This window comes from Grammomys surdaster, unplaced genomic scaffold, assembly GCF_004785775.1.
Source record: "Grammomys surdaster isolate TR1022 unplaced genomic scaffold, NIH_TR_1.0 60, whole genome shotgun sequence".
Lineage (NCBI taxonomy): Eukaryota > Metazoa > Chordata > Mammalia > Rodentia > Muridae > Grammomys > Grammomys surdaster.
This window is the reverse complement of record NW_021604562.1, coordinates 344,136-358,083: the sequence shown is the minus strand read 5'-3', so window position 1 is coordinate 358,083 and position 13,948 is coordinate 344,136. Positions and strand designations below refer to the sequence as shown.

Below are 13,948 nucleotides of genomic sequence, written 5' to 3'. Positions count from 1 at the left end.
ACCACCACCACCACCACCACCACCTCCACCACCACCACCATTACCACCTCCACCACCACCAAGACAAGCAGGTTAGTACTTGGGTTGGGAGGGAAGAGTGTGCAGCTTTTGCAGTGTATGATCTCCTTTACTACAGGCATATCTGGAGGAATGGGTGGAGGTACTATTCCCAAACCAGGCATCATCGGAGTTATTGGTGGTATTCCAGTCATCATTCCAAGGGCAGGATCAAAGTCTGAAAAAGTAGACAAAAAATGACAATAAATGATAGAAGGCAAGGTCAGACAGAGGCAGAATGTTAAACATTATAAACATCAAATCAAAGCAATCAAGCAAATGCCTCTTCATAGTTAAAATTCTCAGTCTTAATTATCATATAGCTGTGTACTTTTCTTTCAGGATGTAGGTATTATTTTGTTTGATCCTAGTCTACTTAGTCTTTACATGTCTGTTTGATATTCAGTATCTTTTATAACATTGCTGTGCCTTGCCTAAGGATCATATCTCCATTAGTTTCCAGTACACATCCCTGGCTCCTTTTTGGCAAGGCTTCTTGCTGTACATGGTACCGTTTCTATTCTCTTATAGTATGGTGATGAACAGTATACACTTTGGGGATTTAGGTTCTCCTTCTGTCCTTTGCTTAGCAAGATGCACTTCCATTTACTCAGCTGCAAAACTTGGATTATATCTCCTACCTTCTAGGGAGCTACGAGGAGGAGATGGGATGATGAATGAAATGTGCTCAGTAGAACACACAACATGATGTGGCTCAACAAATAACTAATCTCTGTGTCTTTTTGAATGTTCTTTTCCAGGGCTGGAATCACCTGAGGCTCTCTGAATTCTCCCTGTGTTTCATGTCTTAACTCTTATATATTTGCAGAATTCCTTATACATTTTTCTGGTGCATTCTTAAGTCTGTCTAAAATTTGTCCAAACTTTTTGCCACTGACTTTTATTTTACTTTGCACTGCTTTTTGTTTCACACAGAAGTGTGACTCTAGGAAGTATGAGGGTATCCAAACAATTTTTGTGCGGTTTATCTATGTAAACAGATCAACCCACCCTAGTCAGCATCAATAACATTCTGATGGCATAATCTCATGGGATACACTGTAAAACCATAAAACTTCTGCCTTCAGGGTGAGTCACTTGACAGACCATTCTGGAAACAAGACTCTGAGATGACTCATAGGCATATGTCCTAAAGCATCTAGAGGCATCAGTTGATTTCATATATGGGGTAAGGGATTAGAGAATAAAACCCAGATCAGGTAAATAGAAACTGGGGCCCATAGAGACTTAGAGTGAGATAAGAACTGTGTACTCATAACACTGTCTGTTCTTATCTATCCCTGACATGGAAGGGATGTGTACAAATTTTAAGAAAGGTGCTTCTGGTGGGTAGAAAGGACAGATCCTGCTCTGGACTTGGTACTTGATCTTATGGCACTGACTTCCTGGCCAGTGTTCAGGACTAGAGAGAGACTTAGAAAACATCAAGGTATACCTTCTAAGCCTGCAGTGCCCCCACTGATGTACAGGCTAAGAGCAAGAGTGTCATCTGACTGGATCTAAGAGCAGGCCTAATTTCATTGTCTAAATTGTTTCTGTAAAAAAGAAAAAAATCAGTTTCTTTGAGAGAAGGGACTTTACTAAATTTCTTTGACTTTCCATTTCTTATACTTATCTTGGTATAGATACATATACAGTGTACTGCAGTCAGAGAAAGCACTGCAAAATGTTGTTCTGGTGAAGAAGGAACAGTTGCATTAACAGTAGTGAACCCTGCTCCCAAAGACTTCCTCATAATAGCCATAGACCTCAGTGGAATAACATCTGTCAGTATGTCCTTAAGGTGGTTCTGAAGATCCTAGGTGGCTCTCTAGATGCTGGAGGAGGCAGAAATAAACTACCAAGAGACTCTGTGGTTCAAACAGAAGCAGAACTTTAGCACTACCATGCCAAGTACTGAAGGAACCCTGTGTCTGGGCAAACGGGCAAGTGAATACCCCATGGACACCTTCTTCTGCAGAGACAAGCCAAGCAAGCTAGGCCACCTCCATCTTCTAATGTCTGTGTTCTTGAGCTACTAATACCCTAGAAATGTTTAGGAAGAAAAAAAAAACTATCTCCCAAGGGCTATTTTATTTTATAAAAGCACTTACTTTTAACCATCATATGTTATCTCATTCAGCATGGATGTGCACCTATACACACCCTCTCTCCTGAGGCTCTAATGACTTTTTTTTGTACTCAATTGTATGTGACCTTGAGGAAAGTTTCTTATATCTCTGTATTTCTACTTTCCTTTTGATAAACAGGGCACATAATGAAATTCAGCTGAAACAATGAAAGAGGAAAACAGGTCTGAAAACCTCTGGCATGATAGTCCTCATAGCAAGTATTCTTTCTTCTGTGCTAGTTGTGAAACACACCCTGGTATACTCACTAATTCCGATATTCACTCTTACAGTCCATGACATTTATGACAAGGATTCTCTACATTGGGCTTTATGCAGGTGCGGGGGTGCGTGTGTCTAGTTTCCCTTTTCATCTAAGAATGTAAGGTCCCTGACCTTCTGCCTTGCTAGCAGAATAAGAACACTTTGACTTAGAGTGCCATTTATGTGTTTGAAAAATTTGATTCCTTGTGCAGAAGATTTTGGAGAAATTGTTAACATTATCTCACCCATTTACAAACTGCTAATTTTCTTTAGGAAAAGATCAGATTAGATTGTATGCCACCTAAACAATTCCATCTATTTTCCTCTGCTGTCGAAATGTTTGTCTTCCTTTTATTGTTCTCCCTGCCTCCTCATTGTTATTCATACAGCTCTGTCACTCACAACTCTACCTTACCACAGATTACAGAAACATCACATCATTAAACAAGTTCTGCTGCTTCCACCAAGAAGGAAATGCCTGTCTTCCTGTACTGTCTACTAATAAATCGAAACAAACAAATATAAAGGATAATGTAACTCCTGATAGATGTACTCGCCATTCTGCAGTTTGGTATGATTACATTAATATTTTATAAATTCATTTAAAAGCAAATGTATTCATGACATATGGTTAAAGACAGGATAAATAACCTCCCTTTAGTTCAGTAGGTCAAGAGTTCCACAGGCTAAACTGCCCAAGAGGGCTTGCTAGAGGGCAGGCTGCTAATGATCTTCAAAAGCTTCCATCCCATTAATTATTCTTTTGTTTATATTTAACCATTAAGATACAAGCTAGAGCTGAATTTCCAAAGCCAATGGGGAAAAGCAATGACATACTGGGCCTTTATGTGAGTGTTACAGAATGTGAAAAATCAAAGTGAAATTTAGAACACACTGGGAGTAGAACACAAAAGCAAACCCTTCCCTTTTCCTGGCTCCTAGCCTGGATTGAGGAGTACTGCCAGCTTATATATTACTGCCACCTACCATTCACTGTTCCAACACCTGAAAGATTTGAAATCATGTACAAAGAGTGTGGAAAGGGTCAAGTTATTCCTCCAAAGTTCATTTGACAAAAATTTCTCTGTTCAGTTTTGCTTTTATTATTTCTTCTTTTGCCACCCATTTCCTCCAGCCTTCTTGACTCTTGACACAGCCACAGCTGGGTAGGCCATAAAATGTTCATTTGTATACCTCCTTTTGAGTCATGTAATTTTCAAAGTCCCACCCTATTGGGAATGCTGCCAATTCTGAGTTAGCTTGGCAAACTCTGCTCAGATCTACCACAGAATTTCAAGTAAATTTTCAGTGTAAACTTAAGCTGTTCCTGCTACTTAGAAACTTGTATTCCACAAATTTGGTAATATCATCTGACACTCTGCACATATCTGGGCCACTGAGTGAGAATGGACAGAGTCATATCTACGCTCTTATCCAACCATTCAACTGTCAATCTGTTAACAGTCAGTTGCCTGGGGTCCTTTGCTCCGATGGGATAAGAATTGTGGGTAGGTGAGATGAAAATGTTCTGGCTGGCAGTTCTGTGCCCTTGAATACCTAATGGCTAGGGACTGGAGCTGAAGACCTTGTCTTAGAGATCTAGTCCCTGAAGATTAGGACATAATGTTCCAGGCTTTAGAAACTATTCATGTAAGGTTTTATCCATTCATGATGGGGGCTTATTATTCTGGACTTATTTACCAGTTCCTCTAGCATGTGGCAGCTATTGTAATTATTGGTTAACAGTAGCACCTGGTTCAGGTGACAAGCTAGCAGAAGCAGGCAGTATGTTTTGGTTTTAAAGCTCTTAGACAGGTCTTCCATACTGTGACCCACAGCTCTACAGCAATGACTGTTAGAACTCTCTAGTCCAGAGAGTTGGCATCTTCAGGCTTTGACAGTGTACAAAGTTTTTGGGTTTAGGGTATCCAGGGCACCTATCCCTTAAATACTGGTAACTCCCTCGCACTCTTCTAGTGAACAGGACCCTCAGGTTCTCATCTTTGGCTTTCCTTCAATGTTTTTGTTTTCTATTGTTTCTGTTCTCACCACTCTGGAAGTCTTTAGTTGCTCTCTTGTTGCTGTTGATGCTGCTGCTGTCCTATTCTCTCCTCTCTGTGTTTATAATATGCAGTTTGCTTATTGGGTCAAGAAAGCACCACTCAAGGGAAGCCTTTTTTGAGGTGGATCTTGCAACACCAGGGAAGAGTATAAGATTGTGTCTTTAGGCTTACTATAAGAGTGAGTCAAGCAATCCATTTATAACTGGAAAGGGGATGTGTCAAGGGAGTTTATACTAATCAAGGCACACTTTCATGAAAATGAAGGGCTATACTTGGACCTGTAGTGGCACTAGCACTCAAGCAAATGTGGAACCATGATTATCCCAATGATAGGAGTCCCTCAAGCAAATTAATAAATGTATTTGCACCACTCACAGGTTTTCTGCTGGGTGGCCAGAGAATAGATGTTTCTTCCTGCTTGGGCAGAATTGCTTTAGAGTTATCTAAGGTTCGAAAAGGCTTGCTATGGTAAAAAGTCTATTGTAGGTGGTTTACAACAGACACGATAGGGATAGTCCTCTTTGGACCAGAGTTGTGCTTTAAATGGTGTACATCTCTGGTTGCCATGTAGTTTCTTTAACATGTCCATAGAGTGTATGAGCAGATACTGTTGCTAATGAGGAAAATTTACAGGCAGCTTAGCTGGTATTTCTTTGGTCAAAGAAGCCATGGCACAAGACAAGGTCTAATAGCTGTCAATTTGAGGGTCAATCAGGGATATTGTGAATATATTTGGAGAATTAATGAGAACATTTCCAACTTTATCCACAGTTACTAAATTTATGGATTTTAGAGATAAATAACAAAATTATACACACACACATGAACACACACACATACAGACACACAGACACACAGACACACAGACACACACACACAAACACACACATACACACAGTTGAATGATTGCTAACTTTTGAATTTGCCAAAAAAAGATGTGTGGGAAAAAATAACAGAGAATCTAAGCAATGTATGATTCATGTAGTTCATAAGGTACAGAACATTTTAAAACCAAAAATTTAAGACATCAATACTGTCAGAATAAAGAATATTTTTTTCAGTAAAGCAAATTCACTTTCACAAAACCTCTCATATTTTTTATTTTTATATTTTGCAGCGGACTAGTGAAAATAATATTCACTAGTCCTGGGCTACACACCAGTTCTCTGAGAGCACTCAAGCATTTCATTTATTATGAACCCCGACATATGAAACTTTCCATAAAACAATTCTTTGAAAATATAATATTACAAACCCACAATATTATCATGAAATGGGTCTACTCGGGTAGGGAAAATGGCTCTGTGAGTGAAGAAGGTTGTTGCACAAGTATGAGGACCTGAATTTGGGTATCACACATCCATATAAATGCTTGAAATGATGTAGTGATATACTTTTAACCCCAGTGTAGGGTGGGACAAAGCAGACAGGTAGAGCCCAGGGGCTCTCAAAGGAGTAAGGAAGAAAGCAATAGAGTGGGACACTCAATGTTCTCCTCTGGCCTATGAACAGCACAGAGGCATGTGTACCCTCACTCTCATACACCACAAAGACATACATAACACACACATAAATGTTTCCCTTTCCTCAAGGACTGGAATATTGGTGTATTTTATTTCCATAACTGATCTGGTCAGTTTTTTCCCCCTGAACTTTGGGGACTAGCTGCAATCCTAGGATTTACATATGTGACTTCTAATTTACCTTCTTACATTGTTTCTCTTTCAATTCTTATTATATTTTCCCAGGTGATTATTCATTTTGTTTGTAGTAGAGTTATTTTTCTTATACTGTATTTTTTTTTTAATAAACTACGTCAACATCTTTGTGCAATAAGGTGATCTGGCTGAACTCAGTAGTTCAGCCCTGTCTGAATATCATCTCCTCTTACTTATTTCCCATTTATTGTCACTGTTTCAGACTCTTCTTTAGTTCTTGATCCCCAGTGTGCGCCTAGTTATCTCTGATGCAAATGTCTCCTCTTCTGTGACCCTTTTCTGGCCAACACTGTTTTTCTAGCACTCTGGTTAAAAGTAGTATTTTTGTACAAGTTTTTATTCTGACTCTTTTTACATTGTACTATAGTGGTATTTATTTTATTGCCCCTACCAATGGAGTCTAAGCTCAAGGCAAGAACTGAGCCTTTTGGATCTCCACTTTGACTGAGCTCAGAATCTGAATTAATAAAGGAATACTAAAATGAAAGAAGAAACTAATAAAATGGAAGGGAAGCTTTTGAGCTGTTGTCAATCAAGTAACTTACACCTGAAAACACATTTTAGTAGGGAGAAAATGTGATTCTGTAAAGGTATTGGAGCTGATTTCTGAGCAGGGATCTTTGTGTTTACCTGCTTTCTCCCTAGGGTTCCTCATAGTACCATGGATACAGCAGGCCTCAGTGAATATTGCTTGTATGAGTGAATGAATAAACATTATCACTCTTATAATCCATTATAACAGTTTACAATAAGGAGACTTTAAAATAAGGTTCTTTCTTTTGATTGGTTGTATATTTGTGTATTTTAGCGAATTACAACCATGCTATCTTTATATTGAAGTTTCTGAAGCCCTTGATCTTTGGATATTTTTCTAAATGTTCTAAATATTTTAGAACATTTCTATATGAAAATGTCATCATAGCATTTATCTACACAAACTGTGATGTTAAATGACTAAGTATCATTTTCCATGGAATAGTCCTTGGGAGGTATGTCTCTACAGTGTCACTCATTTCTCATTTTTTTGGCCCCTACACTCTAGTTAATCTTCATGTTACCAACTCCCATGTAAATCCTGATGTGGTTGTTTCTGGGAAAAGGCACGGTAGAAAACGGGTCATATAGCTTATACATTTTGTTAAAGTTGGGTACCTATTTATATAGGCAAATAATAACACATTTTAAACATTTTCCATTATATTGTATATAACCTCAGTCATGTCCAACCCAAATGATGACAACTTGCTTTTCCCTAATCGCCCTGACAGCTACTGTATAGCTGTGGCCACACATATGGCCTCTTGGAGATTAGTAACACATATCTAGATGTAAATATATGGTATGTTGGGACTACTATTACTAGAAGCATTCTGAGTTTGCTTTAGAGAAATATTAATTCTATTCGGTATACTGTTACACATATCACTGGCTCTTGGTAAAATGTCCACCATGATGATACACAGTAGTCTCTCTCAGGATTTTGCCCTATTTGTCACTGAAAGTATCTTGTACCTGTGGAAGATGTAAAAAGTAATAGAAACCTAAATTCAGACTTCCTTAGGGATCTGGCAGAAAAGGGGCTGGTCATAAGATATAGAAACACATTGGTCTGTTTCTGTCATAGTTTACCCAGCCAAGTTCAAGAAGGACTGTCATCTTTAAAATGACAATATCCATGGGGGAGCTTGATCTTGCTCTGGGAATAACATGCATGCATGTATTCACATTTTCCATTCTTTCTCCTCCTGAGTCATTATACTAGAGATACCATAATGAGAGATTCTTCTACTTTCATAGTTCACAGTTCATTATAAAGATGCTAAGGGCATATGTCTTAGGATGAAAATACCAGATGGAGGCAAATAATATTCAGTGAATAATTCTAAGTTGGTTCATTCTTGGTTTTATCTGGGATGACTGGACTAGACCACTGTCCTTTAACCAGAAGTTATGGCATTTCTGCTTGTCCCTTTCATGTAACAACGAACAGTCTTTTAGGAATTCTTTGACAAAACAACCACTCTTGCAGAGAATTGGTTTAAGAGGTGATCCAGTCCTGTCATCACTGTTAATTAATGTTATTGACTAGGAGTTGCACAAACCAGCTTGGCAGATGAAAGCAGTACCACTGCAAACCTGTGATGGCCCAATTCTGAGCCCCACTTGAAGCTCCTAATTATGTCTGTCATTGTTTTCAATGACAAATACGTGTTTATAAACAGCATCCATGACAGTGGAGATTTGAACTCTTAGGGGAATGCCAAAACCCCTTATGTATCATTTGTTTTTTCATCTATGACAAAGTGTACTCTATTGCCATAGGGAGGCCACATTAGACAGGCCAAAGAACAGTCTACTGGCTCAGCAGAAAACTGCCTGAGAAGCAAAAAAGTAGCTAAATTGCTAAGCCATCAATAAAGGTACTTTGGAGAATACCTGCATGAGGGTCCTTTTTAATTAGCATATAATAAGTATACAAAATAATGGTTTTCATCATGACATTTCTATACATGTATATAAGTAGTGTGATTTATTTATACATTTCACCACATTTCCTATCCCTTTCCCCTCACATTGGCCCTCTGTCTAGAGGGTTGGACAAAAATCATAGAGGTTACTCTAAAACTGCACCAAGATAGTAGATACCCTGTCCTCTTAGACCTTGACAAGCAGTAAGGTAGACAGTGTTCACTGGAGTACAATGCCTGTTGTGGTGTGACTGTGAAATGTCCTTCACAGGTCCAGTTGGTGACACTACTTTGGAAATGTCTGAAACCTTTTAAGACTGAGTGCAGACATAATGTGACTAACAAGTTCATCTGTTTCCACCATGTATTCCCTGTCATGATAATATCCTTTCTTAAGCTGTAAGCTGCAAGACAAGGGGAGGATCAATGATGCAGTCCCAGCGTAAGACAGAAGAGAGCTGGAAGCTTCCTAGAGGATATGTAGTAAGAGCCTGGGACTCTGGTGGGCTTAAGCAACAGCATGAGTTACACTGACTCCAGAAAAGGCAATTTGTACCTGTTTGTTTTTATTTTTCTACTTTGATTTCATCTGGCAATGGTGCTGTTTACATTTGTGATGGGTCTTTCCTCCCGAGTTGCTCTATTATGTCAGTCATTGTGTGTGTGTGTGTGTGTGTGTGTGTGTGTATGTGTGTGTGTGTATGTGTATGTGTGTGTGTGTAAATCACTAGAGACATATCCAGTGGCGTGCTTTGCTAACCTCTTACACATCTTTCAATTCAATCCATGTTGGGAATTTGGCATAACTGATCTCGTGCATGTCTTGGGCAAGTACTCAGAGCTTTAATGAGTTCATGTACGCCAATCATTATTATAGTTTGTAGAGTTCACAGTGGGGCAAGATTGTTAGATATTTTTTTCAGTGATAACATAAATAGAACCACCTGACACTATGAAAGTTATAAGGTATTGATAAAGCTGCTTGATTGGAACCCACTCATTATTTATATATTTTTTCTTGACTGATCTCTTTTGTAGCTGTTTCCCAGTATTCAACATAACAGCATCTCTTAATTTATTGCTAATATTGTCATCAATTCCATTACAATCCGTAAAGATTTAAAATTCAGGCTGGAATTGTGAAACAGATGAAGGTACTGATTATATAAAGAAAAGGGCACAGCACTTTGATCAGTATGACAATGCCTGTGAATTATTTGGGTATCTTATGCAAATGAAGTTTCTGTTTCATAAGTCTGGGATGGGGCCTCATATCTTAGGAATCAAAACAATTCCAGGATTATACAAGACCATATTTTGAAGAGCAAGCATCTAGCTTGATTAGATCTTGTTATGCATTTATGTAGGCCACAATTAAATAAACTAAGGAGATTAATGTTTAGACTGTTTAAAAGGCCACCCCAGGCTCCCTGAGATGACATTAATTAGCTCTTACTAGCCAGGAAGCTGTGTTATGTCTATACAAACCCCTTTTTATACTGTGATATTTTGTTTCTGATTTCATTTTTTAAATAAACATTTAAATACACACACACACACACACACAGAGACACACTCATGCTATGGTACACATGTAGAAGTGAAGGGGACAACTTCCAAGATTTGATTCCCTCCTGTCATGTGGGCTCTGGGAATCAAGCTTAAGCCATCACACTTTGGGGTAAAGTGTCTTTCATGTTCTGAGCTATTGTGCTGGCCCTTGACTTCATACTTAGTGATGATACAGTTAGGCCATCATGGCCATATTAATGTGTGTGTGCATGTGCACATATGTAAACAGTGTCATTCAAAGTTAAAATGATCTGGGAGCTGATGCACCTACCACCTTCCTTCTTTCTCAGAGCTCCCAGAGTCTAAACAGCTAGCCTGGGAACACACATGGAGGGACCCATGGTTCCAGTTGTATATGTAGTGGAGGCCTTGTCGGGCATCAATGGGAGAGAAGGGCCTTGGTCCCTTGAAGGCTGGATGCCCCAGTGAGGGGGAATTCAAGAGCGGGGAGGTGTGAGTGGGTAGATGGGTGGGGGCACATCTTCATAGAAGTAGGTGGAGGGGGGATAAGATAGGGGGTTTTTGGAGGGGGGGAAATGGGGAAAGGGGATAACATCTGAAATGTAGATAAATAACGTATCCACTAATAAAACAACAACAACAACAACAAAAACCCCAAACAAACAGACATAAAAACATAATGGAGTTCTGGCTATCACAGTCGAGCATTTGATACTTTTTATCAGCAATTTAATATTACCCATATTACTGGGATCCCTTGTAACTGTCAAGGACAAGGGACTATGAAATGGGCCCATGGAACTTTAAAACAGTATCTTCCTAAAATAAAAAAGGGGGAGGTAAATCCCCATACACCACAAATTTATTTAAATCATGTTCCTTATATTTTAAATTTTTAAAAAATATTTAGATGCCAAGGAACTTTCTTCCTCTTTAGATATCTGGGATTTAAGATTTGTTTAAGTTCTCTTTCCAAATGTTTATTTGTCTCCTCTAAGAAGCCTATAAAAGTAGAAAAGCTTTGTTATTACTAGTCAGAATTCTGTTGCCTTTTATTTCTATACATGTTCAGTGACCCCCATCCTGCATCAGATATATTCCTAGACTGCCTAAAGCACCATCCATCATTAGAGTACTAGCAACCACTGGCCATCCAGTTGATAAAGCTCATATTACAAAACTACTCACTCTAGGCAGAATCTAGAAAATGACAACTTCAAAATAAGTTGAATCATATTGTTATGGTTATTACTACATGGTCAATAAAAAGTACTTGTGAGGTAATTAAAAATAACGTACCAGGCAATATTGGTTGTCCAGCAATTCCCAGTGGAGCCATCCCGAGATTATTCATTGCTGTGGCCCATGCAGTTGGATCAGACACAGGCAGTGTCATTGCAGCAGAGTCTACATTCAGAGTTCTAGTATTATCAGCTGAAAAGAAATGGCAGACAAAATAATTTGTTGTGTTGAGGTTCCACTATGTAGTTTAGCTCTTAAGAGTAAACTCTGGCAAATATTTTTAGAAAATGGATAGTGGACAAGTGGTGGATAAGGCCTCAATGCAATCCTAGTTCTCTTATAATGACTGAAACAACGCAGCTTAAAGTGGCAGGAAGTCATGAAATTAGAAAGCAATTTACCAGATGGTGTTTTAGTGTATTTCCTTTCCACCCTCTCCCCTTTCAACCCATCATAAATGTACACATCAAAGGAGTTTAGAATAATTAAGAAGTTTCTCGGTCTTCTCTGTCTGCTAGCATATTATTACTTTAGCAGACTCCATCCAAACTGCTTAGGGATACAAACCAAGAGAAAAAAAATCACCCAAGGGCCTCTATATTTGTTAATAAAATGTGAAAAATCTATTCCTAGTAAAATTTTAGATCCTAGCAGTCTTACAGTTGAGCTGAGAAGATCTTCAGCTAATAAAATATTCTGGGGGTTAGGGGAAAACGAATGAAACAGCAGACAGTAGACATGGTGGTCCCTATCCACAAAGACTACAATATAGTTGAGGAGACAGGTGATGATGATAATTACTGTTAGTACCAGTACCACCTCAGCCTGCCACTATCACTAATTATTGTGTGCTCACCATGTGTCAATTAAAGCAGCTGGCACAAGTCATTGTCATTTAACTTTCAGGACAAATCTATGAGATGGGGAGGATTTATATTTTCATTCAACAAATGTGAAATTTGGAAAAGTTATCTCTATTACCCAAAGTTGTACAGAATAAATATATTTTAGTAACTAATGTCCTTAATAAAATAATTAAGAGTCAATGAAATACATGAATAGTATAGACTAGATTGCTGAAGTTTAGGGAATAAAGGGATTCTGCGGCCTGAGTAGGTAGAAATTACTTTATAGAGAACAGATGTGGAAAGAGTAGGGTAGAATTGTATAGACTATATTTTGAGTGATAGGTGGTTATTAGCTAGTAAAGAAAAGAAAGGGGCATCCCTGAAATAGATGACATAAGCAAAGACACTGAAGTGGTTATATATGCAAGGGCAAGTGCCAACTGAAGAGTTAGGTGAGATATAGTCGATAAGTTATTTAGTTAGCACATAAGTGTTTTGATTTGGGAAATTTCTCCTTGATTGCTGATAGCCTTCAGTTAGAAGAAAAACACCCAGCCTTCCTACTACCTCCCAATATGAACATCTGCCAATTAGACCCCTGAAGGCAACTCTGTTTTAAGAGTAGCTTGTTAATGTCCATCAAGTCCTTCCAAGCTGGCAACAACAGGGATGGTCTTGGCTGCGTTGTTTATACTTGTGCTATTTTAGTCCAGGTGAGACAAGCAAATGTCCAAAGATATTAGTTTTGAAATTCGAGTTTTTGTCATCCTTCTGTGTTGAATCCTCCAACCACACTCACATCCACACATATACAGAGAGGAAGGCAAGGGGGGAGGGGAGGGAGCCATGAGTGTTCCACACTACTCAGCTGGATTGTCCCACTTGTAGAAACTCTAGTCCCTACACCCATTTTCAGAGCTCTCTCATGGAGACATAGCTTAAGCTATACAGAGCTCCGCTGTAAATATTAGGAAGAAAACAAAAATATATCATCAAATACAGAGTGGATTTCCAATTTCCAGGTAGCAAGTGTTTGGGGGATCTCCAACTGGAGATTGCAGAATGTCTCCCAGAGAATACAAGTAGGTCCATAGGAACTAGGTCACAAAGTCAAAATGCTTTTCTTCTGGCTCTTTCGTTTATTCCCAGCATAGCTATATATTCTTGTGAAAAAGAAAACCAATCAACCAACCTGGGAGCTCTTCTCAACATGAGATTTTAAAATTGAATATTGAAATTTCTGACATAGCAACCTCTCCAGACTCTGGACAAAGTTAGGAGTCAGAGCTAAGAAGGACAAGGATCTAAACTGTCCGTTTTAAAGGACTGTACTGTATTCTTCCTTGCAAAACATCTATTAATCAAAGTGTCTGTTCCCTGTGTAACTATTTTACCTCAATGACTGTCATTCCTAAATTCCCAAGTCTTTTTTCAGTGTTCTCATCTCCCTCGCTTCTTCTACCGTCTATCTCTACCTGTCAAACTCTCCTCATTTTCCAAAGGTAATCTCAAATACCACTTTACCTGTGAAGCCATCTCACTGGAATTAATTATTCCTTCCTATATGCTTTCATTACATTTTATTTTGCATGTGATTTTTATACACTTATTCTCAGAATATGCCTC

The 13,948-nt window shown here is 38.6% G+C and overlaps 1 protein-coding gene across 7 annotated transcripts in view; it reads right to left on the bottom strand.

Moving 5' to 3' along the window:
* Nucleotides 1-13,948, bottom strand: part of Enox2 (ecto-NOX disulfide-thiol exchanger 2) — a 253,647-nt gene that overhangs the window by 63,024 nt on the left and 176,675 nt on the right. For all 7 annotated transcript variants that reach the window (XM_028763093.1, XM_028763298.1, XM_028763358.1 and 4 more), the window contains 2 exons: nt 11,532-11,666; nt 80-235 (listed from right to left, as the gene is read on the bottom strand). In XM_028763093.1, coding sequence (XP_028618926.1) covers nt 80-235; nt 11,532-11,628 — 253 coding nt within the window. In that variant the 5' untranslated portion in view covers nt 11,629-11,666. The remainder of the gene's footprint in view (nt 1-79; nt 236-11,531; nt 11,667-13,948) is intronic.